We start from the raw sequence: 27350 nt of genomic DNA, 5'->3' as shown, positions 1-27350 counted from the left end.
TTTCTCTATTTATTCTCATAAATATCAATTTCCATTTTCTTAACATTCATGCTTTTTAATTATCCTTTTCACTTGGTTAAAAGCAGACTCTTTTTCAATTTTCACTTACCTAAGTAGAGTGAAATCTTCATGTTACATTACCTAACAGTATACTTCCTTAACACACTATTTTCTTCTGACAGTCTAAATGTAAGCCTTTCACTTTTTCATATTCTCTTAAATCATTTTGCTAAACAAATACATGGTTTAACATATCTGAAATAATCTTAGATTTTTACATTGCTTAGCACACTTTCACTTTGAATATTGTAATACTAATACTCTAAATGTCTAGAGTTTTGTAAAGATTCACATCTGTCTAATTTTTCTTATAGTCTAGTTGTTTTACAAAAAAAAAAAAAACAGCTTAGTCTCTGTTCATTTGATAATCCATCTCTGAAGATAAAACTGTTTGATGGGCTGGGCTCAGTGGCTCACACCTGTAATCCCAGCACTTTGGAAGGCCAAGGCAGGCAGATCACGAGGTCAAGAAATCGAGACCATCCTGGCCAACATGGTGAAACCTCGTCTCTACTAAAAATACAAAAATTAACTGGGTGTGGTGGTGTGTGCCTGTAGTCCCAGCTACTTGGGAGGCTGAGGCAGGAAAATCGCTTGAACCCGGGAGGCAGAGGTTGCAGGGAGCTGAGATTGCGCCATTGCACTCCAGCCTGGCGACAAAGCGAGACTCCATTTCAAAAAAACAAAAACTGTTTGATGCATGAGCACACCTTAAAGGCCTATTTGTTCTGTGTTTGTCTATCACTACCTTGAATACCTTTTATCTAGTTTCAGAAAGAAAACTTTAAAATTTAAAAGCAAAAGCTCCACCATTCACAAAACATACTGCACAATAATTTTAGTTTATGGAACCATAAGAGATGCTATTATATTATTTGCATTAATTCCATAGTACTTTATGTCTTTATCAATAAATATATACCTGGCCCAATTCTAAGATAGTAACCTCCTTATATGCTTCTAAGACGGCCATACATACTCAAAAATAGTCTCTTTTGTTTTCCTGATCAATGCTTATTTACATCTTTCTGAAACCCAGGCATTCCTGAAAGTCCTTCGTGGACACATAAGGTAATCAATTTTTTAAAAAAGTATTTCCCTAACAAACTTGATGATTGTTACGAACATTAGTCTTCCTACATAATAAAAAATGTCCTAACACTAAATATAACATGATGGAAAATCATGAAGAAGAATATAAGAAAAAAATAAGGAAAATAACTGAAGATTATGGGAGAGGGAAAAAGCAATACAGAGATCAGAATACTGAGAAATTCGAGCTACATGGGTTCAAAGTATTCGCTCTCAATATCCTGTTATGTTCTTTGGCCTTGACAGAATAACTGAATGCCTATGCTCCATCAGGCCCTGTGGCCCGCTAAATCATACATAATTTACACTTTAGCTATTTTCTCAAGGTTCATGGCTGTCGCTAAAGTCAGAAAGAAATGGTTCAAGGAGCAGATCTAGCCACTCTTTTGGCATTATCATCTGATCTTGGCACTATCATCTGATTCTCTCATAGTAAACAGCAAGTCTTCATGGTTAGAAATATTAATTTCCAGTCCTCTTTGTCCATCTTATTCTTCATAGACCTTGGAATATACTTTAATCTCCTGACTATAATCTAAAGGTTAAGAAAAGCCTTTCTCTTTAATCAAAACTACCTTAAGAGAGGCTTACCCTGACAGTCTGATACTGTCTGTCTCTCTCTCTACATATATATATATATATATATATATTTTTTTTTTTTTTTTGAGATGGAGTCTTGCTCTGTTGCCCAGGCTGGAGCACAGTGGCACCATCTCGGCTCACCACAAGCTCTGCCTCCCAGGTTCATGCCATTCTCCTGCCTCAGCCTCCCGAGCAGCTGGGACTACAGGTGCCCACCACCACGCCTGGCTAATTTTTTTGTATTTTTAATACAGACAGGGTTTCACTATGTTAGCCAGGATGGTCTTGATCTCCTGACCTAATGATCCACCCACCTCGGCCTCTCAAAGTGCTGGGATTACAGGCATGAGCCACTGCGCCTGGCCTATATTTTTTCAGTAATAAAATTATCTTGAAAATATTCTTTAGAACTCATAAGTTTGCCAGCTTGATATATTCTTAACAACTTTCCTATCATAAAAAATGTCATAATGTGATTTTAACCAGGTAAATGGGACACACCAAACAAAACTTGTGTATGTTTCCCAAGTTAAGGCTTCTTCAGTGGCAGAAAGGAATTTTACTATATATCTATTTCTTCCTTAATGATTTCTAGTCAACCATTTTCAGAAAAACTCCATGGTACCAATGATCTGATATTTTAAGACCTAACTTGTAAAATTCCAAGGCTTCTACAATATGATCATTAAATAGCTTCCTGACCTCAGATGCAACTAGAACCAACCCAGGAGAACCAAGGAAACCGGTTGTTCACACAGCTGCTACATAATTTAGTTCCTTCATCCAAGGAGCACTGTCCTCCTTCAGACCCTTATCAAATACTGGTACGTATGCTCTGCCTGCATCCTCTCTACCTCTCCTTTCTTGCCAAACTAGGCTTCATTCTTAAGTTTTGGGATATGAATTATTCTGAGAAGCCTTTTCTGATACTTTAGACTAGATTAGTTTCTCCTATGACACAGACTCATAGCACCCTGTTCTTGTCATTCACAGAACTCATCAAAATTGTCATTGAATACCTGGATACTTCATAAATTTGTTAAATGAATGAATTCATCCATAAGCATAAAGGAAACTCCTTTTGATGCCAATTTATGGATGTGGCTTAAATATTCTTTTAACATGATCACATTCACACTGAAAATACTCAGCATTAAGAATTGTTATACAGAGTCAACTTTTCACCCTAATTTCCTAATACTTCAGCTTGTGAAAAATGTAGAGCGCTGACTAAGCTGAACTGTAAACTATTCTTGAGGAACAGCAAAAATGTAATGAGGGTTTCTACAGACAATTTACCATGCTGCCAGCATACAGCCATCATCTGGTATAGATAAAAGGTTGAAATCTTAGCAGTTATCTAAATGTTGTTTCCAAATGAGTATGATTAATTTGGTTAATAGACATACTGTAAGCTTTTCTTTCTTGAGGGTGAAACATAAAGGAGCTTTCTGAAGTTTATGAATCCTAAATGTGTATATTATACATGACAAAAATGATTAGCAAACACTGTAGGTGGAAAAGCCATAAAAGGAATGGACAGTTCTTAGGAGTTATTTGACAATTATATCCAAATGCTGGATCAATACTTATACCACAGACATATGGGACATCACACAGTCAAAAAGAATAAAAACCTTCACCTATACTATAAGGTACTAGATCATCTTACCAGAAACTTTTTGTATTACTTCATTAACTTCCTTCATGAACACTTTCTGTACAAATACCAAGTGGTTTAGAAGATCAGTTGTAAGATTATGTTCAAAGGAACCAACCTGCCAGAAAAAATCATATTAGATTAATGCTGATTACATTAGCTTTACTTTTTTCTTACATAAATCACCCTAAACTGAGGAAAAAGAGATAAATATCTCTATATGATTTGAAATCAATATACTGAAGAAAAGTTAAAAATATTCAGAGTTCCTAATATGTTACTGGCCAAATACTATTATAGTTCATTCCCAAAATGGTTTTTGTTTTTTGTTTTTTAATAACAGTAGTTAATAAGGTATGAGAAGTCTGGGGAGCAAATCAAAGTTATATATTTAACTTGCTAATTTTGCAATTAAATTTTCTCCTAGAGTAAAATTTACTTTTAATGATCATTTTAATGGCCACTTTTGTGGTCTTAGAATCATAGACGAGTTAAGTAAAAAATAGATTTATTTATTTATTTATTTAGAGACGAAGTCTTGCTCTGTCACCCAGGCTGGAGCGCAGTGGCACAATCTCGGCTCACTGTAACCTCTACCTCCCAGGTTCAAGCAATTCTCCTGCCTCAGCCTCCTGAGTAGCTGGGACTACGGGCACCCACCACCATGACAGGATTTCACCATGTTGGCCAGGTTGGTCTCAAACTCCTGGCCTCAAGCTATCCGCCTGCTTTGTCCCAAAGTGCTGAGATTACAGGTGTGAGTCACTACGTCCAGCCAAAACCAATTTATTTAATCAGATATATATTTAATGACCGTCTACTCTATGTACCATGTTGGGTGCTAAGGATACGGCTATGAATAAAAACCAACAAAATTCTGGGTCTCAGGCTTACATCTGAGTGAATTAGCAAATTATCAGAGATACCCAATTAAGGTTTAATATAATTTGTGTCCTATAATTAATACAAAGTATTAAACTTCTGGCAAATTAGTTAATAAACTAATTAGTTAATAAACCAATTTGCCAGAAACTATTTTCAGGTGTGTTTATTTCAGGCCATAGTAAAACAGGCAACTCTAAGAGGGATGCAATTTTAGATTCTTTGAAATGGTTGAAATTAAATACATTGTTTAGTAAATTCAGGATTGTGTTCTGCCTCGTTACAAACTTATACCTTTCTACTATCTAGTATCAGCAAGGAATTATACGGCACACTGTATTCGTGTATTTTTTTTTAAATGGAACATTGATAGCAGTATTTCTAAACTGGAGCTTGGGGCTTTTAGTTTTCAGAGTAGAAAGCACAAGTGGAATACACCTTAAAATATTTTAAGTAAATCTCTGTTAGAATCCGAACACTATTTTTTTGTACACTTGTTTTTCACATACAGAAATCCCAACTCTTACAGAGGTTCCACGGCAAGCAGGGCCTAAGAAGGTAAATCAGACTTAAATATGTCCCCCGTAGTTATAATATTTCTATCAGAGAATCCAAAAAGCATTCTTAAAGATGCTTCAGGTTCTGGAGAACAAAATTTATAAAACAAATAGCACATTGCTTTTTCATAAAGTTGCAGCTGTTTTTGACAAACTGACGAGGTGAGCTGAGATACATCACAGTGTGCCTGGAGGCAGACCACTGAAGCGTGGCTCCTGCCTCTCTCAGTTGATAGCTAGGAGACTTAAGGAAAGGTGTTTACTTCTCCGCTTCAAGTTTATATCAAATTAGGAAAATAACAGACGACCTGCTTACCACAAATCAAATGAAAAATGTGTCCAAATGCTTTTTAAACTTTTGACAGCTATACAAATATAAAGTGAAAAAAGTATGATAGAATTAGATATGCTACTTTCAACTTAACCTTAGTAAAGAAATTAATCTGTAAGTTGAATTTATCTTTCAATATGACCTTTAGATTATCTTAATAATTATGTATACCTGTATGAATTATTTTAACTTGCTAAGGCTTAGTTTGCTCACTTACAAAATGAGAACAAATATTTCTACCTCATAGGATTTACTTAAGCACTGCAGAAGTCAACGGGTGTAAAGCACATAATGAATGTTAGCTGCGATTTGCTTTTAATAGTCATTTGAAAAAACTACAAAAATATTGCAGAGATGGAATATATAACTAATACATATTTTTAAAAGCATGTTTAAATAAAACTACAGGGTAGTCAGACTAACAGACACAAAACACACATACACCCACACACATACTTGATTCAGTATAGAATTCTTCTGTGAAAACAAATGATTTTAAGACTTTACCTTAAAAGTTTGGATTACTACATATTTTGGTACATATAAATCTTGAAGGCTCCTAAATTACAAAGAGTAAGAAAATTTTAAAGTAAACTTACTTCTGCCACACAACGTAGATAATTTCCCTGTAAATAGTAACCTTGTTTAGAAGGCAGTTCATCTATACTCCACACCTGATCCGAGTAACTATCATGTTCTTCCATTATATATTTCCCAGACATGGTAACAGGAGGAAGGTTAAGACTGGCAGAAGGAGGAATGGTTGACATATCTGTGGCAGAAACTTTTGAAGTAAAACGCAATCTGTGATTTGGCAGCTCAAATGTAAATCTTGTCTGTGCACCTGTAAGAAATGAGAAAATTATTGTTCGTGTTAGTGTTCATTCACTCATTCATTCCTCATTTTTTCCAAAAAGGATATCTAAGAAAAATGCATGGATATTCCCAAACCTATCTTGAAATATATGAAAGCATATTTTAAAGTTGCTTATAAAATATTCCCTATCTTTAAATATGCAAGTCAATCAGCAAGTATTATTAAGCCAGTATTATTTATTAAGACTGGCAGTGTGTTAGGCACTAGAAAAACACCCACGTTCTTTATTTCATAGAAGGTAGAACAGAAATAAAATGCCCTTATTATTAAAGAATTGTAACAAGAAAATTAATCAAGTTTAAAAAAATTCCCCAGTCCACACAGTGCTTTATTCACAGAGAATAGTAGGTAGTTAACAATGTGTCTACTGATCCTGATTCAGTGTAGAAATAGCTAAAATTGCCAAATCAATTAAACTGTACTCACTGAAACATTCATAAAGCATAAAGTTATACAAACATATGTCTCTTTGACCTTAATAATTATTCATGGGACCATATATCAAATAAGGGTATATTATGAATTTTAGTTTACTGTTGACCTTAAACACTTAAATCAATAATCTGGCACATAATTGTTCAAACAAATATAAACATACCAGCTTTACTATTATTCAGTCCATATTTCTCCAACTGTTTATGAGGACATGAGGAGAAGCCTTATTAAAATCAAGAACTGTTATTGCCCTTTACACATGTAATGTACATACACATGCTCCTTTCAAACCAACAGAATCTACTGATATTCTTCTGTACATTACCAATTCTCTCCACTCAAACATCATCAAATTGCCTATTTAGCCTATGTATATAATTTATTACATATCCCTACTGCTCCACAACTGAGCCAGAAATAATTCTCTTTTTTTCAAAATACTAATCAAGGGTCATCTCCTATATGTCACATTCACTACATTCATTAACTATAGTGCTTGCACCTGGAATGAGTTAGCCAAAAACAAAAAAATGCTCACTCACCAACTAGGATGAGTCATGACTGCCCTGATCTCCTCTTACTACTCCAACCAGGAGACTCCTTGACTATCATTTACAAGCTGCAAGGGGTGGGGACTGTCTACCACTGTTGCTACCACCACTACCATTACTAGCACACCACCAAATAAAAACACCAAGATTGAAATAATCCTAGGCCTCAGTTACTGAGTCATCCCTTATTACTAGTATAGTCATTCTTTTACTGTTTTTATCTCTTTCCTTTAATTTCAATAAGAATTTTGGGTTCTTACCTCTCTGGATATTTAACAATGTGTTTACTCTAGGATCCTAAACTGCCTATCTGACTTTTGACTTGCTGCTTCTGTGGACCCTTGTATTTCATGGGTACCCTGAATAAATGACCAAATGTGTGTAACTTATTGTCAGCCCTGGACTCTAATATCTGAAGGCCTAAGACTTCTGACTCTGCCAAATATGGAAATTTACTTTAAAATGCTTCTCTTGCTGGTAACAGAAAGGTCTAAATGTTCAGCAAAATTACTCTTAATAAAGAAAGCCAAAATGCTAGAGATGGGCGTACATATACAGTAATCTCCCTTTATTTGGGATAGATGTGTTCTAAGATCCCCAGTGGATGCCTGAAACCATAGATAATATCAAACCCTATATATAGTCTTTTCCTATACATACATTTTCCTATGATATACATTCCTATGATAAAGTTTAATTTATAAATCAGGCACAACAAGAGATTAACAACAACAACAACAAAATAGAACAACTATACTGTAACAACAGTTCTGTAATTATCTTTGTAAATATGGGGGTCTCTCAAAATATCTTATTGTATGTAATATTTTCGGACTACAGTTGACCATAGGTAACTGAAATGTGAAGAGACAAAACACATGAATAAGCAGGGACTACTGTATACACATACTTATATAAATATGTACATGTCTGCATATATTCATATATATGTATATACTTTTAAATTATGTTAACAGAATAAAGGGGAAAATACATTTTCATTTCATTAGATACAGAACAAAGTATCTGATTACATTTGCCAATAATTCTTCATAGAAATTCTTAGCACAGTGGGAAAATAAGTACATTTTCTTAACCTGATAGCAGAAACCTAGAGCAGACATCAGACTTATTCATGTAATGTTGATTCCTTTAAGAAAATGGAACAAGGCAAGCACAATAAGGCAAGAAAAAGAACTAAAAGTTGGAAAGAAACAAAAGTATCATTATTTGCTGTTTAAACAGTATGACTGTCTATAGATAAAATGTACAACTTACTAGTAATAATGGTTTAATGTGGTTGCTGAGTATCAGATTAACATAAAAGCATCAAGCACACTTGTACAGACTACCAACAATTTAGAAAAATGCCATTTTACAAAAGATAACATTTGTAATAGCTACAACACCACAAGATACCTAGATATCTAAATAAATACATCTTGTAAAAGACGCACAAAAATCTTTAAGTAGAAAAATTTTAAACTTTACACAAAAACATTAAAGAAGACTTAAACAACAGAGAAGTAAGACTTAGGAAAAGGAAGGCTAAATATTGTTTAGTTGTCATTTCTCCCCAAATAAATCTAGAGATTCAATTAAGTTCTTACAGAAATCTAAACAGGCTTTTTCAGGGAACTTAACAAACTGATTCTAAAATGTTTTTGAGGCCAGGCATGGTGACTGATGCCTGTAACTAGCACTTTGGAAGACCAAGGCAGGCGGATAGCTTGAGGCCAGGAGTTTGACACCAGCCTAGGCAACACAGTGAAATCCCACCATCTCCACAAAAAGTTTTAAAATTAGTCAGATGTGGTGGTGCATGCCTATAGTCCTGGCTACTCACAGGGCTGAGACTGGAGGATCACTTGAGGAGGTCAAGGCTGCAGAGAGCTGTGATCATGCCACTGCCCTCCAGCCTGGGCAACAAAGCAAGACCCTGTCTCAAAAAAATAAAAAACGTATATGAAAGAGCAAAGGACCAAAAATAGCCAGGACAATTCCTGAAAAAGTCAGGCAGCAATATGATACTGGTGCAAAGAGATCAATGAAGCAGAATAGAAAACTCAGACTCCCACGTTAAAAATAACACTTAATGTGTGACTAATTTTTGGATTATATATCACTAAAAAAAGAATAAATTAATAAGTGATGCTGAGATCATTGGTTATATACAATGATCACTGGTTATATACAATGATCACTGGTTATATACTACCCCATGCCAAATCTAAGAACAATAATAATTGATTAAGATAGATTAAAAACTTAAATATGAATAGCAAAACTCAAAACATTCAAGAAAAAATGTATCAGAATATCTTTATTATCCTAGGAAGAGAAGCATTTCTTCAGGATATAAAAATACACATCATATAGGAAAAATAATGGTAAATTCAATTACATTAAAATGAAGAATGTCTGCTGATTAAAAGAAAAAGTTAAATGATAAGCCTCCAACTAGGTGACAACATATAAACATATAATATCAAAGTTAACATATAGAATTTATGAAGAATATTATGAATCAAGAAAAATATAAATGACTCAATGGTAAAGTAAGCAAAAAAAGGACCATCAACTGGCATTTTATATATATAAACATGTAAGGAGCTCTTAGTCAAATAAAAAAATTCCTAGTTAAAAAATGTGAGATTCCGTATAAACAAAGTTCAAAACAGCTAAAAGCAAACTTTAAATCATTTATGAGTATATACATACATGGTAAAACTATATGGGCAAGCAAAAGAATGGGTAAGACAAAATTCATGATAGTAGTAATTCCATGAGAAATGAAGACTGCCTTTTTTTTTTTTTGAGATGAAGTCTCACTCTGTCGCTGAGGCTGGAGTGTAGTGGCACACTGTCAGCTCACTGCAACCTCCGCCTCGAGGATTCAAGCGATTCTCCTGCCACAGCTTCCTGAGTAGCTGGGATTACAGGTTCCTGCCACCATGCCCAGCTAATTTTTGTATTTTTAACAGAGATGGGGTTTTGCTGTGTTTTCCAGGCTGGTCTTGAAGTCTTGACCTCAGGTGATCCACCCGCCTCAGCCTCCCAAAGTGCTGTGATTACAGGTGTGAGCCACCACACCCAGCCAAAGAAGGCTTCAAAGTATTGGTAATGCGCCAATTCCTAGGTTGTATTGTGGGTTGGTGAGTTCACAGTACTTATTCTTTAAAATGTGTATATGTATAATTTACATGCTTTTGTATATATGATAAATTCCATAAATGTTAAAAGCAAGGAATTTTGAGATAGGATATATTAATATAAGGGTCACAATACCATATAGAATTAGCTGTTTTGAAGAAATAAATGACTTCTGATTTAAGCTAAATGAACCCAATGTGAAAATAAAACAAGTTATTCAGTCTATTGAAAACTTAATAGATGTAGAAATGGGTTGATTTATTCAACTTAAGTTTAAACTGGAGAAATGGCCTCCATAGTTATATAATTTTATGGAGCTCAAAAGAGTTCACTCTGGCCATTCAAGGTACTGGGGTGGAGGATTGATATTTTTACTTGACTAGAGAACATCATTAATGAACTTTAAATGTTATAATCAAAATTACTTATAATATCTATAAAACCAAATTTACCTTTTAATCAAAATACTACTAATTTCTCAAATCATAAATTTTAAGAGAGTGAATTCAGAATTCAATATTACCTGTCATTCCATGACTTCTCATTCTTCCCATCTTGTATTCTGCTTTCAGAGACGGTAAAAGTGCTGCTCCAATGGCTATACCATCTAACATGGCACTGAATTTAAGAACAATAGGCTTCTTTTCTAAGCCTTCTGGTAGCTGAGGAAATTCATTTGTTTCAACAGGAGTTTGATTAACACTTGTTGGGGTTTTTTCAGAAGGTAGTGGGGTTGCAATATCTTCTTTTACAGGCTGTGGGCTAGAAAGCAAAAAAAAAATTAAAAAATAAACACAGGAGCTACCATTTTATTGTAGAAAATCATTGGATTTCTCAGTGAAAAACAGCAAATATATACTGTGAATAGATGTTTTCTTTCCAATATCAGATCATATTCAGACTTTCTAAAACAGATGTTGAACAATGATGATATGGAAAAGCAGACAAGAAGTAATAACAATGTAAAACTCCTAGAATGTTATACTGCCAAGGTGATTCTTAACAGTACTGCAGAACTGGGATTGAAATTCAGATTTGTCTGATTCCAAATTCCATGACTTAACCATTACACACTACTATTGATATTATTGCCACTACTACTACCACTGTTAAGAATGACAATACGAACTCCAACAATAACAATAATAATAACAATTTGAGTGCCAGGTACTCTTCTTAGTGCGCTGTGTGCTTTGTCTCATTTATCTCACTTTAAATAGGTACTACTGTCTCCACGTTGCAAATGAGGAAGCATAGGTAGAGTGCTGAAACTAGGATTTAAACTCAATCATTTCTGACTCCAGGGTCTAATTTTTCAGCTACTATATGGATAATATATTATAATAAGGAAAAGTTTCTTGGAGCATTTTAAAACTAAAATTTATACATTCTGGATTCCATATTTCTGTTCAGAGGAAAAACATTTAAATTTGTACTACTTAGTCAACTTCAGCCATGATTAAACATTGTATCAGAATTAAATATTTAGATAGAACAACTGGAAAAATCAGCTTTGAGACACCTTCAAAAGACACACTAATGTTTTCCCACTTTATAGGATGCAGGAAATAAAACGTAAGACAACTTCGTAACCTTTTACATGTATTTTTTTTTTTTTTTAGATGGAATTTCGCTTGTTGCCCAGGCTGGAATGCAATGGTGTGATCTTGGCTCACTGCAACCTCCGCCTCCTGGGTTCAAGTGATTATCCTGCCTCAGCCTCTCAAGTAGTTGGGATTACAGATGCCTGCCACCACGTATTTTTGTTAGTTACAGTTTATGGAGACCATGAATAAGGCTCAGCAGCGAAGATGCATGAACAAAGGCTATAGACATAGGGAATAAAGGTTAATGCTCAAATTTACTGCCCTTTAAAGTATTTATGTGGCATGGTCAAATGCTGCCTTGGGACATAAATGATCACTACTATATGTTCTTAAACCTGTGCAGTCATAAATTTCCAATGAATTCAAAGTAAACAAGGATTGACATGGTCCTGGAATTCATCAAGTTGCTTTTTATTAGTACCTCTTAGAATACTCACAAATCTCTAGGATCTCTTAAGCTTTGTTTATGCAATATGGAACACTGACAACTGCAGTGATGACACTGTACTTTAATGCTATCAAATGTCATTCTCACATGATCACGATTGGCTACTCTCCTCTTGCTCCACTGTCCATAATGGTTGATACTTAGAAGTAACTCATCATCTCCCTCCAAACTTTTGTTAATGCAGCAAAGAATATCCTGAGGTAGTATATGGAATCACAGAATGTGAACAAATTAAATTAACTTACGCTGTAGAAGGTTGTCTGATTAGGTCTGAGATTTGTTTAGATAGTTGGTGAGAACTTCGAACCATCATGCTGTGTAAGGTGGCAGGGTGCTGAGGAATGTTGATGCTGATAGCTCCTACTTTGAACACAGCAGCATTGTTTGTCTTCAGCCCTCTCTGGGCACTGTAGAGGGCTTGGGACTTGGCAATACTACATTTCACTACAGTTCTACCAATAGAGAAAGAGGACCATTAAAATACAGCCAACAGCCAAGTAAAGAGAAATTTTGAAAAAATATTGAGAGCAAGAAAAATACCTATAAATTTGAGAGGTCTTCAAAAAGTTCATGGAAAATGTGTATTATTAAAAAAACTACATGTAGATTTCAGAATCATTTTGCACCAAAATGAACTCATATTCACTTGTTAAAACATGCAAACAGGATCTTCTTTAATGTACTAAGAAGGATAAGACATCAGTTTGACAGAGCCCCTATCAAAATAGTATGAATTCTGCTAAAATTGAAGCAAGAACAAGCATCAAGTTTATGGTGAAGTTTGGGCGGAATTATAGCGAAATCATTGATGCTCTACAAAAAGCCTTTGGGGATAATCTCCCAAAGCAATTAGCAGTTTACGAATGGATAACTCAAGAAGGGACAAGACAATCTTGATGAAGCCCACAGTGGCAAACCAAGTATCAATTTGCTAGGAAAAATTTTATCTTCTTTGTGCCTAATTGAAGAGGACCAACAATTAACAGCACAAACAACAGCCAACACCATAGGCAATTTCAACTGATTCAGCTTACACAATTCTGACTAACAACTCAAAGTTGAGCAAACTTTTCCACTCGATGGGTGCCAAAACCATTGCTCCTAAATCGACTCCCAACAAAGGCAGAGCTTTCAACAGAAATTTTAAACAAGTGAGATCAAGATCCTGAAGCATTTCTTCAAAGAATTGTAATGGGAGATTAAACATGGCTTTACCAGTACAATACCAAAAATAAAGGACATCAAAGCAATGGCTACAAAGAAGTGGAAGTGGTCCAGTAAAATCAAAAGTGGACCAGTCATGGCTGGGCATGGTGGCTCACACCTGTAATCTCAACACTTTGAGAAAGTGAGGTGAGCAGATCCCTTGAGCTCAGGAGTTTGAGATCAGCCTGGGCAACATGCCAAAACCCCATCTCTAGAAAAAATACAAAAATTAGCTGGGTGTAGTTACACATACCTTTAGTCCCTGCTACTTGGGAGGCTGAGGTGGGAGGACTGCTTGAACCCAGGAAACCGAGATTGCAGTGAGCTGAGATTGCACCACTGCACTCCAGCATGGGTGGCAGATAAAAGTGGACCAGTCAAAAGCAAAGGTCATGGCAACAGTTTTTTGGGATGCTCAAAGCATTTTGCTCGTTGACTTTCTGGAGGGCCAAAGAATGACAACATCTGCTTATTATAAGAGTGTTTTGAGAAAGGTAGCCATAGCTTTACAAGAAAAATGCTTGGGAAAGCTTTACCAGTCCTCCACCACAACAATGCTCCCGCTCATTCCTCTTGTCAAACAAGAGCAATTCTGTTAAGAGTTTTGATGGGAAATCAGTAGGCATCCATTTTACATCTTAATTTGGCTCCTTCTGACTTTTTTTTGTTCCCTAATTTCCAAAAAAAAAAAAAAATTTAAAGGGTACCCATTTCTCTTCAGTTAACGTAAAAAAGACTGCACTGTCATGGGACCCTCTGTTCATTAGCGATGGAATAAATGGCTGGTATCATTGATTAGAAAAGTGTCTTGAACTTGATGGAGCTTATGTTGGGAAATAAAGTTTATATGCTTTAATTCCATTTTCCACAGTTCGTGAAGCCCCCTCATAACTGAATGAACTAAAATGACTTAAAAATTTTCATGTATTTAAATTATACATCGAAGAAACAATGTTATCTAAAAACATTAATATATTTTATACTATTTGCACTGAATAGTGTTTAATTTCTTTAATAGGAAGAATCTATAGAAGAAAATAAGTATATGCTCACATGTAAGTCAAAACATGAACAAGATCTATTACACACATAGACACACAACATTCCACTTTTTATTTTACCCCCATTCAGAACTCTTTTGTTCTCCACCTTATTTTAGAGATCTGTACAACCATTATACAGACACTGAATATGAAAAGAAAAACAATATTCACTATACTTCTTAAAATCTAATTAGGGAGTCAAAGAAATTAGAATAACAGTCATCCACTATGTTACAAGAAATGGATAGGAAGGAGGAAGTGTAACTTGTATTTTCTGCTTTTCATTTTCGATGAGTGGTAAACAAATGATAAAAGTTTGATTCATAATGAGCAAGGCTATTACTTTTTGTTAAGAATTAGTATCCTTTAATTACTAGTACAGACATAAAGCTAAGATATTATCTTTCTTGATTTCTTTTGCTCTTTCCAATGCCTAGAACAGTTCCTAGAAGATAACAGACACTTGCCAAATATTTGTGAAATGAAAGAGCAGAAAGAAGTAAAGCAAAAGAATGACTTCTACCACTACAATGGTGGAATTCCACAGATAGGATATGATAGGACATTTATGTAGAAGCCATAATGAAGTCGTCTTTGACACATACACACACCCTTACATACATATTTGTTTTTTAAAGATGGGGTCTCATTGTTGCCCAGGCTGGAGTGCAATGACACTATCATAGCTCACCACAGCCTGGACCTCTTGGGCTCGAGTGATCCTCCCGCCTCAGTCTCCCAAGTGGCTGGGACTACAGAGACGTGCCACCATGCCCAGCTAATTTGTTTTTAAATGTTTTGTAGAGACAGGGTCTCATTATGTTGCTCAGGCTGGTCTCAAACTCCTGGCCTCAAGCAATCCTCCCAGCTTGGCTCCAATAACTTCTAATATAAATGTGATCCTTCAAATGGGCAAATGATTCTTGACAATCAGTAAATTTGGCAAAATACACAAAATACATTACTTCATATTAATTACAGGCCAGTTTACATACATTAATCTCTGCTGGGCTGCAGAAAATTTGCCAATTATTTTTGGTCTCAAGGATATGAAGAACCAGTTCATCACATTTAACTTTTATTAGGATAAACCTTGAAAAGCCTAACAGTAGCTTTATCAGAGGTCTTGATTATTTATAAACAGTAAAATCTAGGTATTATATAAAATCCAAAACCAATTACTAGAGAGGTATACTTTTTTCTTCCACAAGACACTATTTCTCGGAGACGATCACCAGAGGGTGGAGGCGGTAGTTTATGTAATTGGCCTAGTCAGCATGAAGGTAGGCTCTGGAATGCTGACTACTTACTGAATTTTGAATCATTTCTAACAGTATAATAATTAAAACCATTGTTTAACACCAGTATTTCAAGTTCAGTTTCAACATAAGCCAGAACACACACAGATGGTGCTGACATGCAAATGGCTCTTTAGATGTAAATAGCATTCATCTATTGAATGAAATTAAACACACATTGACATATAGTAAAGGCCATTAAAATCTATTAACAGAGCAGTCAACTCTCCCCATCTTAAATACAGAATTATAAGGTTGAGATGTACAGATGTTTTATTATTAGTGTTTTAATAATTATTTCTACAATTAGTGAAAACTCTTTCTTGCAAAGTGAATTTTTTAAGCTTCCATTATATCAAAAATTAAGAACTTTGATCATAGAAATTTTAACAGTAACATATCTGAAAAGGCACAAGCAACACACAGCTACAGTGTTACAACTTGTCAACAACAGACAAGGTATGAATTACCAAAAAAGCAGCCCTTACTTGTGTTTTCTTTGATTACCAGTAAACTTTAATCTAGTATATAAAAGGGTCTATATTACAGCTACAAAACAATAACTAAATTCACAGCCATGAAAACAATTTAAATATTTTAAAAACTATTCAATACTACAGTAATCACAAAGCCATGAAAAAGAATAATATGACATACAGAAACTCTTGTTTGGCTGTACTTGTAGGAGATGTAGGAAAATCCTCCAGTCTACAGAAGAGTCAAGAGAAAGCAGGAAAACAAAAAGGAGGCAAATAAACATTCATGCACAAATTAGTTACAATATGACCAATCATCTGGAAAGCTTTTCTAATTTCCCACTCTAAAAATGTTCCATTAAAGTACCATTTGAACTATTTTTTTCTATTCCATGTCCTTTTCATTGCAACTGAAAATGAAATACCAAAGAATACACTACAAGCTTGGCAGTAACTAATAAATAACTTTTATTTTTCAAATAAAACAGTTAAGGGATCTTTACTTGGGGAAAAAAAGAGCAAGAAATATCAGCAATATAATATTTTATCAAAAATCTGTTTTATAAACATTATGTTTTACAAGGTTAAAGACTATTGGATGTCCTTCTCTTTTTTTTTTTTTTTTTTTGAGACGGAGTCTCGCTCTGCCGCCCAGGCTGGAGTGCAGTGGCCGGGTCTCAGCTCACTGCAAGCTCCGCCTCCTGGGTTTACGCCATTCTCCTGCCTCAGCCTCCCAAGCAGCTGGGACTACAGGCGCCCGCCATGTCGCCCGGCTAGTTTTTTGTATTTTTTAGTAGAGACGGGGTTTCACCATGTTAGCCAGGATGGTCTCGATCTCCTGACCTCGTGATCCGCCCGTCTCGGCCTCCCAAAGTGCTGGGATTACAGGCTTGAGCCACCGCGCCCGGCCGGATGTCCTTCTCTTTAGAGATAATAAATAATGAAGAGAAGAGATCCAGGAGGATAGAGTAAATAAAACTCATGGGACACCTAAAGAAATTTAGTTTACTTTCTGAAGGTAGCATACCCATGGTAATTCGAATTTAGAGTAAATGAAAGAATCATGGAATCCATGGTCTATGACTTTCAGTAGAAGGATCATAAGGTGGAGAGTATAGATTCAGGCATCTCTTCTTAATGACTGTATTAAGTATTTTAGGCACTATGTTGATCTTTCTGAACCTCAATCTATTATTCTGTAAAGGTGGATAAAACCACCCCGGTTCCCAAAATTGCAGTGAGGATTAAATAAAATAATATAGGTGAGGCTCCTGGCCCACAGTAGGCACTTAATAATATTGTAATTAATACATAATAATAAGCCCTTCTCCTATATTGAATGAACAAAAAAAGATCTCATCTCTCACAACCACCAGAATTTCCTGCCTTTCTTGAAAAGACTTCTCAGGAAATGTGATCTGGATAGTAGGCAGCTATTATGAAATATATAGTCTTTGGTTCTATACTTATAGATCCAAACCAAACCTGAGACAGTCTCCAGGAAGTCTTGAGAATGGGCCCTGTCTGAGGCTGCTGATTTTGGCCAAAACTCACTGGAGAAAGCTATGGCCTATTAATAAACATCCATTTCAGGAAATATTCCCCAAGGTAGCTAGCACATTATTCAGATTTTTAAAATATTATTAGAGCTGTAACATATCATACTTCTTAGTCAATCTAGGACTAATACTTAATTTTTATAACGCTGAACCAAATCCTCTATTAGTCATGTTGAATGTGTTACAGGATAACAGTAGCACAACATTAGCTAGCCATAATATTAAGAAACAGCAAATTCTGAAAATCTGACCTAAATTATCAAAGGTTGTTTTATAGTTAAAATGAAACTGCTCTGCTGAATGGAAGTTAGGAATGAAGGTATATACTACCAATTTTAGGAAGACAAAAAGTATTTTTCTAAAATATTTTATTTGGTGATATTCTCAATGACAGTCAGAATTCTTAGTATCTGGGAACTGAGACTGTATATACAAACCTCAAAATTCAGCATGGTTTATCCAAAGAATTTCAAGTTTTATCTAAAACTGTAAGTGTAAGAAAATAAAAACTGACATACTTACTGTATATTTGGTGTAATCCCTTCAAGCAGCACAATATTAACCCCACCAATATGAGCAGTAGCACAAGTCTCAGTCATCTTTTGATGTAAAACATCTTAAATATGAGAAAAAAATATTTATTTGAATTCTAGATATAAGATACCTGAATTTCATATTAAAATTACATTTTATTCATAATATATTCAGTAGCAAAAGATAATTTTAAAGTTATGGTAAATTTGGTTCAACCATTTCAGAGCTACTTTTTAAAAAATTTCCTTAGTTTTTTATTTCTCTGCATTTCATACATACATACATATTAAATGTCAAAATTGCAATAATGCACAGTATACACTTCGATATGGTATTCCTGCATTAGTCTACTGGCATGACATAGCCTAACGGCATTTTAAATCTCAGAAATAATACTTACTGCAGAAAAGTTGAAAATTTTAAAAAATAGGAAAAAGAACCCACATAAACCAGCACCCTTGGTCCATATAATTCCTGTGATTTTAATAGAGGGTTTAAATATTTTAATTACTTAAAAAATGAAATCACATAAACAATTTTGCCTACTTTTTTCACTTAGCATTACTGTTCGTATTAATAAATTCTGCAGTATAATTTTAATGGGTAAATTGTAAACTGGCATATGTTTGTTTATAAAAATAACCAATTCTTTAATGCCAGACACTTGGCTGCTTCTTTGTACAGATAACTTTTCACACAATTGTGATCATTTCTTCTACCTAGGTTTGCAGACCTCTAATTGCTGAGTCAAAAGATAAATTGGCTACTGATAAAAGCTATTAAATTAACCTTCAGGAAGGTTAAACCTATTTATATCAATTTAAAAGTGAATAAAAATGTCCGTTTCTCTAATTCTCACCAAAAATGAGTATGGCCATTCTTAACTTTAGCTAAACACGTGAAAAAACTGACAATTTTTTTTTTTTTTATCAACTTAGACATCTGAATGTTTGTGTATTGTTTATATCCTTTGTGATATTTCCAAGGAAGGCTGGTGTGTTATTATTTCTCTCAGCAATTTGCAGTCAGTCCATCTAATTTCTGCAGAGAATTTTCTTTACAGTCAGTCCATCTAATCTTTTCAGAGAACCGTGTGTATGGTTCACCATGTTCACCCAAGTACATAATCCTCACATTTAAAATTAGTTTTTGAGTAAATAATAAATGTTCAGGGTACAAAACAAAACAGGTAAAAAAGGATATGTAACAAAATGTAGGTTCAAAGGAAGTTTTGATTTGACCTTACAAATTTCTCAATCATAAAGTTAACAATAAAAACACATGGCGATTGATAACTTCCTTTTCTCATGTAATATAATCTGTCAGGTTATTTTCACAACCAGAAAAAAAAAAAACCACACTGGTTTTATATAATCATTGCTGCCAAAAGAATCCCTGCAACTGTATTGCTGTATCCACCAAGTCTAAGAAACATTTGCTTTTTTATTTTAGCATCTCTGAAAGTGGAATGCAGTTTATAATCAATGGCATCTGACCATATCTGGCAGTGGCATTTTCTTTGTGATACATAAAATAATAGTGCATCTTAAAACTGATGGGCTCCTGGATTTGATAAAACATCACACCTTGTGTAATCATTCTCAAGATAAATGGTATGTTTTCACTAATCTATGAAATGTTGTATCAACTAAAGGGATTTCTTTTTATAGAGATATTTAGTATTAGATTATAAGATTTCTATGGTAGTAACAAAAGCAAATTTTTCATAAATTTCATTATTTTGGTAAAACTTTCTGCCTTTAGAGATGTCTTAGTAGTTGATATTAAAAGATAAAGAATAAATGTCACTGAGTATAGGTATATTGGTTCAATATTTATGTGCTAAAATATTTAGACATCAAAGCTGCCTCAATTCACTGATACTCAATTACAACAAAGTTCTTGGTATCTCAGAATTTGGGAAGTCCAATTTTTCTGGGGAAAAAAAAAATTGCTAAGTAGGAATTTTGGAGACATGGCAGTGGTTTCCTTCAGAAAAGTAGCACTAATTATTATGTATACATAGCACTTTATTAGAAAAATCATTCATACCTTTCATTTTTTCCTTGAGAGTAAAACTGCCATGGATCCTCTTCAGTTCTGATTCCATTGTTAGTCCACCAATATCTGCCTCTAGGTGTGTGCGGTTCACCATGCCAATCCCAAACACTATTAGAGTAACATGCTGAGGTTCAGAAGTTACCAAGCTACGTTTCCTCTGCGTCTTAGTCAAACTGCTGTTGTCTTGTTCATTCTCAAACACAACTTTACATGTTGGCTCTGTAGGGCTCCGAACTCCTTTATAAGTAAATGAAAATATACAATTTTAGATACGAAGTCTGAAAAATGGAAGAACATTCCAAACATTGTCTTTCCTTTCTTTCCTTCACACTCCCAACCAGTCTTCTTTCTCTTATTCCCCAACAAAATGATTAAAAATTTCTTCAACATTTTTCCAAGTTCCTACTGAAAGTGAATAATAGAGCCAGATATTTTAAATCAGGTCTGTCTAAATCCCTTTAAGAACATACCATGTAAGAGTTTAAAAGGAAGGGAAGTATGGTGGCAGGATATCTGAATTTCATTACTATTTTATTGCCTGTTGACAGACAATTTCTCTCCATTTCAATTATCCACTTACAACATTAAGAAAACATGATGAAAAGTCTTCTGCTTCTATGGTATTATTGTTATTCTAAACAGAAATTTTTAAAACATAAAAATGTCTGTTACCTGCTGGTCCAAAGGTTTCTGAAGACTTTTCCAATATTCCTGTTGGATCAGAGATAAGTGAATAGAAGTTAAGCAATTTATACATATTCTGCCAGCACTCAGCTGAAGGCTCACTTTGTTCTGACACTGTAATTGAATCAGAGTCATCCATATGAATAGTCATGTGATCCACCACATCTTTTGAACCTTTCCTAGACACTTTTGATGTTCTTCTTTCAGATCTTCCTAATGAATTCTTGTTTCGAGATTCCTTTTTGTTATTCTCATTGTTGGTCCGTTTGTTCTTTGCATTATTTACTCTATTACCACCATTAAGACTTCCTCTAGAACTGCGGCTAAAGTCAGATGAACGAAAGTCCCGATGTTTTCTGGTTTTGAAGGTAGGTGTTGGGGAAGCAGATCCGGCTGTATATCTGCTAAGTTTAATATCAGTCTGTGTTGCTTTGATGTCATCTATCATTGTGCTAAACTGATGAATAAGACGAACCAAAGCCATATCTACATGCTGGCTTATTGACTGACAGGAAATAGTAAAGTTGCAGTGAAAGGTGTTATAATACCGCTTGCTGAGATCATGAAAAGAAAGGGCACTGGTAGAGTTCTGAGGGGTGCACACAGACTTTTCCATTACAACAGCACTGATGCTAAAGGTTCCCAACATTAATGCCGGTTTGAACTCAAGTGGAGGAAGATTCACATGGCCTTGCCTAAAAATGTGAAATAAAAAAAGGATAAGGTTTTTCTTCCATTTTTCCAGAAACATACATCTTTATTAATTTATAAGCAAAAGCATCTCCAAGGTAAAATATGAGTCTTAAATAATTGTAAGCAAGCAAACCAGTAAAATCTGCTTTTTCACTAGGCCAGGCTTTTTATAGTTCGAAGGTGGGCCTTAAGTCTTCCTACTTAATCTTATTCTAAAACTAACAAGTCAAAATCAGTCTTCTTATGTCAAGAAATGATTTCTCTGAAGTGATGAAACAACTTTTGTTGTCATTTGATGGTACTGCCATAGAGTATTGGAATTTAGAATTACTTATAGATCAATTAGGATACCTCACTTAACCATCCCTTCACCTTCTATAATCATGTATCTAATTTATTCATATGTAACATAATTTTAGTTGATATTAGATAGGAAACCCTCATGCTAAGTTGAAAGCAGAGAGGAAAAGCAATTGAAACAAAAATTAGAAATACACACACACACAAAACCTTAAAATCTGATATAAAAATGATATTGGCAAATCCTCCTGCTTATCTAAAGATTTTCATGTAAGACTATTATAGTAAATTTTAATATAGAAAGTCAAAAATGTCTCAAATTTCTATAAACCAACTACCAATAATAACAATAAATCCGGAAACAAAACTGTAAAAAGGTATTTTTTCCCTCTTCTTCCATGCACACTATGAATGTGCAGATATGGGAGTTTTTTCTGTAACAAAAAGAAAAAAATCAGATGCTGCTTTGATATTCTGCATTTAACTTAAAGAATTTATAACTACAGAGCAGTAATTCCTTAATGAATACTAGTATTAATTAATAAGAAAAATGCCTCATTGTAGTGTAATTCATATAAATGCACAAACTTACAGGAAGTGTACAATCAATGCCAAGTAAGCATATGGTAAGAGAAGGAAAAACTTGATTTTGAGAATTAGAACAGATAGAAGAGAGAAGACTAAAAAGAGATGAAAATAATCCACAATTGCAAAAACAAGAATCTAAAACATGTAAGAGTAGTAAGAAAATCTTAAAAGAGGGGAGATTCAAATAAAAGAGAAAAAGAAAATCGCTATACCATAATAATAATTTGCCTGACAAGTAAAAGCCTGACATGGGCACTGCAGAGCCAAAGTTACAATTAAAATTGTAAAACATAGGTCCCCAATACGTGCAGCTACTTTTACTAGAGACAGCAAAGAGACAAAGAAACTATTACTTACGAGGACTTACTACATGCCAGATTCTATGCTAAATATTTAATAACTGCCCTGGCTTTACAAAGTAGTAGAAGAGTTATACATATCCATACAAGAAACTGTAACCCCAAACTAATATGCAACAGTTAGCAGAATGAACAATCTGCTACGAAAACAAACAAAAAACCCAGACAATACTGAAATTGATGGCTGGGAAAAGTATATTGTGGTGAAGGTCTCCAAATAAATAAGAGCTTAAGATAGAATTACAGGAGATCTGAGAAATAAAAATTAATCATAAGTTAATTGTAAGAATGTGGAGCATTTGAAGCTGGCATGGTAGCAGAAAAATTAAAAGGAATGTCAAGTTCAGCTAGACCAAAGGCAATGAAGTTCACAAAATCACTCAAAGAAGCTCTCACTCAAAAGACTTGTGTGCTCAAATGAAGATCTAGTCTGTGGCAGTATTATATGGGATTTACTAGGCCAATACATAGGCTATAGCTATAATTTTATTTATATAATCTATATCTCTATATACAACCTATTACATATAAACTATATATAATCGAATTATATATAACCTAGTTATATATATGAAACTTATATACTGTATGTATATATATAAACATATTTATATATAAATTGATATATTTGTATGAAAGCTGGCTCTTGCAAATAGAAATACAAGTTTAGCTCAGATATTTTAACCCTAAATAGACAGTATGTGTAGGTATTAATGTTTGGGGTCAGGATTTGATGGTTCCAATACTTTAAAATTTCAGTTACTGTGCTTTACTTAAATAACAAGTCTCCCAATAACGTGATACAAATTCGTAACTAAGACTTACTGTGAAAACTGCATAAAGTACAAACTTATGGCTAGCTCTTCAGCCCACAAGTCAGTACAAAACAACAGATGTGCATTGTGATCACTGACTAATCACATCACTTCAAAATGTGTCAGTGATAGTGACTAGTTGAAGCATACCTGTTGTTCAGTTCATGCACACAAAGCATAGCATGTAGTTACTTGTGTTGCCCCCTTGTCTCTCTCTCTGTAATAAATCCCCATAACATTTTACAAAAATGAATAATCAAATGAGGGAACTGGACAACAAAAATGAAGATGCAGCAAAGAAACTAAAAATGAAGATACTGGTAGGGAAAATCAATTGAATGGTGTTATGGAAGAAACAGCCGACCATGGAAGTGTTGATACCCAGAAAAACTCAGTGGAGGCAAAATTATTGACATAAAGAGGAAAGTGGCCATGACAGAAAGGACGAAGATATCCCAGAGGAAGTGATGGCGACAAAAAACTTCATAGTAAAGAGAATCAAAGATTATTTCATGACATTGAAAGTGTAAAGCATAAAATGTTGAAAACTGATCCATACATACAAAGGAGTTCGACATTTTGCCAAGGCACACGAAAGCTGCTTGTTCTGTATTGTATGTTATATCATAAGAAGGACTGGACCTTTCAAACTACCCTTTGATAAGTTTTTACAAATAAATAAGTTTAATTGTCAGTGTTTCTAACATTTTAAATTCCAATGTACTAAATATTAGTTTTACTTTTATTTTTCATTTTCCTATACATTTATAATAAACAGTAAGAACATTTTTAATGTTCTGACAAATACTGTCAAGGTCACAAAAGTAATTTTTTCCACTATTAAAATTGCTTTGCGGTTTCAGCTTGTACAGTCATTGTTATGGTACAAGACTATTGTGAAAAGCAAGAACTTTTGTTAAATTATTTAAAATTTAAATAGAAATATTTCAAATGAAAAATATATTTTACTTAGCTATATATCAGGCACAAGTACTTTAATTTACCACCTTGCAAAAACACAAAAAGGATGAAAGAAACAATACTACAGAAACCTCTTGTCATGAATGCCATTTATCTCCATATTCTACTATTTCTATCCATTTAAGGCCCACCTCAAAGTAAAATTCCAAGTACCCAAAATATTACTCAAATCCTGTTATGGTATATTATTTCCTATGTAAACACTAAAGAAACTGAAGAACCATCCATGATAATATAAAATAACAGCAAAAGACGGTTCTTAACTTTCACTATGCTACATTTCTATTTGTTTCTGAGGGCTAGACTTTCCATATGACTTGTTTCTGATACAAAAATACTACCTGACATGAGTCAACTCAGAACCTTCAAGATCATAAAAATTCCACTATTACAAGAGCCAAGTAAATAAAGGGTAAGTGCATATATCAATATATGACCCTCATCTATGTGCTAACATGGTTCAAAAATATGCCTAAAAATAGGCCTCATAATCTGTTGATAAATGCAACTAGTTATTAATAAGAAAATGTGGCCACTACTTTTACTAAAAGGTAATTATCTTCTCACAAGCATATTAAAATTACTTTCTCATTTGGATTACAAGAAAGTAATGTTAAAAAAACAAACGTATTATAATTCTTGCACAAAATTATACACAAAAATGCAAAAGACACCTTCTCGCTCTTTTGCCTTTTCTCTCTTTGGCTGTGTCAGAATCCACAATATCTGCTCTGAGGCAGTCCAAAGTCCCTGAAAATGAAAGGTGTTCTCCAAAGTACATTCGGTAGCAGAGTGGCATTGTATCCTGTGACTGGATCCCTGTATGACTCAGAAGAGGCTTGAAAACAACCTAAAAGACATTAACATTCATATTAGCTCAAATTATAGCTTATCATTTACTGTAGAAATTACATATAGAAAAATGCAGCTTTTTTTCTTACCCTACCTCAGTACATATTAGTATCATAGTGTGAAGCAAAAAATGGTCTCGTATAATTGATTCTAACTTTACTTAAAATTTAATATTTTTAGTACCTATTATAGGCCACTCATCTTCAAATTAATAATAAATAAGGACACAGATTCCTTGATCCTACCTGAGTGTCTGAAAGTACAAGGAAAATAAAATTATGAATTAGTTAAATCATTGTACGTCTTGCTTTTAAAACAGGTATGAATTTCTATTGTGTTTCCATTTACAAAAAAAAAAAAAACTTATAAGGTTCACAAAGTTTTCAACTTCCTGTGTTAATATAAAAACATTATAAATGTTATGAATATCTGGCCTATTTTTAAATGGAAGCACCTGGTTGTAACAGTCATTTAACATTTATCTTCAGAGAACTTCCTTTACATTTTAAGTATCACACATGCTTATGGAAATACATTTTCTGGTTAAATCTCTAGTTAACTGAATTTCAGACACTAAGCACTAACCTGAATGGAAAGAACTACATGTGTTCAATGCTACAGCACTACAATCACTCTGACTACTCATCCTCTGCCACATGGTTCCTTTTCCCCCTCCTACATCCTAATATATAGGTGCTATCCAATGCTTTTCTCAGCCTCCTCTTTCACTACACATTCTACCTTAGTGATCTTTTCCTGAAGCTTAAAAAAAACCCTATCTAAATGGACAAGTGCCATTTACACAATGAGAGCCAAGCCTATATTTCCGATTGTCCTAGGTCACCTCATTTTGTTGTGTGTGCTTGGGAAGATAGCTCTCTCTTTAATTGACTCTAAATTCCAATACTTCTCATTTTTCTACTAATTTTGCTCCATCTGCTAACCCTTCTTTCCTTTGTTTTTGATCATGAGCTTCCTAATTTCTCAAGTACAGTTGGCCCTCCATATCCAAGGGTTCTCCATGCAAGGATTCAACCAACCACAGATTGAAAATATTAGGAAGTAAAAACCAATAAAATATAACAATGTACCAATTTAAAAATACAAATAAAAACCCAATACAGTATAACAATTATTGACGTAGTATTTACATTGCATTAGGTATTATAAGTTATCTAGAGAACATTTAAAGTATATGGAAGGATGTATGTATGTTGTATGCAAATATCTGCCATTCTATATAAGGGACTTGGGCACAACACAGATTTTGGTATCCTGGGTGGCGGATCAGAGGGTGGGTAGGGGGTTGGTCCTGAAATCAATCCCTTGGATAATGAGGGACAGCTGTATGTAAATATGCTCAAGACACCTTTATCCTGAAAAAACGATGCCTCCTCTGACCCACGTCCCACTCTCACACTTGCCTGCTAGCCGCTCAAACCAAAGAGTATGTTTTAAAGGATTTCACTCTTTATTCTCCATATTTAATCAGTTAAATAAGACCTTCACCATATCCTCATTTACCTTTTCAAAGCCATAAACATCTAAGCCTAGAGTCTCATTACCACTGGGTGAACTATTTCAATAATTCATCTTTTCAACACTAGTTTCTCTATTTCAATCAATTTAATACATTTGCTACTCACATAATATTTCTATATCTATA

The 27350-nt window shown here is 34.2% G+C and overlaps 1 protein-coding gene across 7 annotated transcripts in view; it reads right to left on the bottom strand.

The window, feature by feature from the left end:
• Positions 1–27350, bottom strand: part of KIAA1109 (KIAA1109 ortholog) — a 234877-nt gene that overhangs the window by 75204 nt on the left and 132323 nt on the right. For 6 of the 7 annotated variants that reach the window (XM_033215165.1, XM_033215170.1, XM_033215171.1 and 3 more), the window contains exons 46-54: positions 25507–25682; positions 21085–21791; positions 20404–20649; positions 18340–18433; positions 16440–16490; positions 12481–12687; positions 10704–10942; positions 5764–6008; positions 3407–3512 (exon numbers count right to left, since the gene is read on the bottom strand). In XM_033215165.1, the coding sequence (XP_033071056.1) occupies positions 3407–3512; positions 5764–6008; positions 10704–10942; positions 12481–12687; positions 16440–16490; positions 18340–18433; positions 20404–20649; positions 21085–21791; positions 25507–25682 (2071 nt within the window). The remainder of the gene's footprint in view (positions 1–3406; positions 3513–5763; positions 6009–10703; positions 10943–12480; positions 12688–16439; positions 16491–18339; positions 18434–20403; positions 20650–21084; positions 21792–25506; positions 25683–27350) is intronic. The other variant, XM_033215167.1, reaches the window with a different exon arrangement.

This window comes from Trachypithecus francoisi, unplaced genomic scaffold, assembly GCF_009764315.1.
Source record: "Trachypithecus francoisi isolate TF-2019V2 unplaced genomic scaffold, Tfra_2.0 Lachesis_group1, whole genome shotgun sequence".
In the NCBI taxonomy this organism is placed as follows: domain Eukaryota; kingdom Metazoa; phylum Chordata; class Mammalia; order Primates; family Cercopithecidae; genus Trachypithecus; species Trachypithecus francoisi.
This window is presented reverse-complemented; position numbering and strand designations above follow the sequence as displayed.